The 1,410-nt window shown below is 38.5% G+C and overlaps 1 protein-coding gene across 1 annotated transcript; it reads right to left on the bottom strand.

Annotated features, from left to right (window-relative positions):
• Positions 1–318: 318 nt before the first annotated feature.
• On the bottom strand, positions 319–748 carry SARC_14360 (hypothetical protein; the record flags this gene model as incomplete). The annotated part of the gene is made up of 1 exon (XM_014291508.1): positions 319–748. A coding segment is annotated over one exon (430 nt), but the record flags the coding sequence as incomplete, so codon positions are not given.
• Positions 749–1,410: the final 662 nt, after the last annotated feature.

Genomic DNA, 1,410 nt, shown 5'->3' with positions numbered 1-1,410 from the left:
CTTAAGTAGGTAGATTACCTGGTATTTGGTGAAGGAATACTACACACAAACGTACCATATAAATCATACACGCACACAGTATACATCCCGCCCGCGCATATGTTAAATCTCACAAACAAACACACACACACCACTTAAACCACACACCTTCAATTAAGCACATATACACATATTTGTATATATCTGTACGTATACATACATTCAATCAAGCACATATACACATACTTGTATATCTCTCTACGTATACATACCATTCAATTAAGCACATATACACATACTTGTATATAAATATACGTATACATACATATATAATAACACATGCCTTATGTCCTGTTGCCAGCTTCTGCCCCTTCTCAACCACAGTCGCGAAGACATCCGCCACCACCGTTCGCCTGAGTGTGGCGTCAAACACGTGCAGATGACGAGGATACTTATCCACTACAGTCGTGGTGGATCGGAGCCCATACGCACACACACTCACACGTTCTTTGATGGTCATGTGTGTCTTTAGACCGAGCATCACAGCTCCTACCATCACAGCCTCTCGTGGCCGGGGGGGTATGGCTAGTTTGATGCTTGTGAGTTTGGTCTTGAGGGTTTTCTGTAAGATCTGTGCGGTTGGCAGGGGTGTGGGAGGGTGTTGCGTATATATATCTATATCGTAATGTTTGTACGCAAGGGAATGTTTGTACACATTTGTATAGGGGAATGTTTGTACACATTTGTATAGGGGAATGTTTGTACACATTTGTATATGGTAATGTTTGTACGCATTCGTATAGGGGAATGCTTGTACACATTTGTATATGGGAATGTTTGTACGTATTTGCATAGGGGAATGTTTGTACACATTTGTATAAGGGAATGTTTGTACACATTTGTATAGGAGAATGTTTGTACACATTTGTATAGGGGAGTGTTTGTACGCATTTGTATAGGGGAATGTTTGTACGCATTTGTATAAGGGAATGTTTGTACACATTTGTATATGGGAATGTTTGTACGCATTTGTATATGGGAATGTTTGTACGCATTTGTATAGGGGAATGTTTGTACACATTTGTATATGGGAATGTTTGTACGTATTTATATAGGGGAATGTTTGTACACATTTGTATAGGGGAATGTTTGTACACATTTGTTTAAGGGAATGTTTGTACACATTTGTATAGGAGAATGTTTGTACACATTTGTATACGGGAGTGTTTGTACGCATTTGTATACGGGAATGTTTGTACACATTTGTGTATGGGAATGTTTGTACGCATTTGTATATGGGAATGTTTGTACGTATTTGTATAGGGGAATGTTTGTACACATTTGTATAAGGGAATGTTTGTACACATTTGTATAAGATAATGTTTGTACACATTTGTATAGGGGTGTGTTTGTACGCATTTGTATATGGGA

Source organism: Sphaeroforma arctica (genome assembly GCF_001186125.1).
Source record: "Sphaeroforma arctica JP610 unplaced genomic scaffold supercont1.4512, whole genome shotgun sequence".
Lineage (NCBI taxonomy): Eukaryota > Ichthyosporea > Ichthyophonida > Sphaeroforma > Sphaeroforma arctica.
Note: the sequence above shows the minus strand (reverse complement) of the source record. Positions and strands in the feature narration are given on the sequence as shown.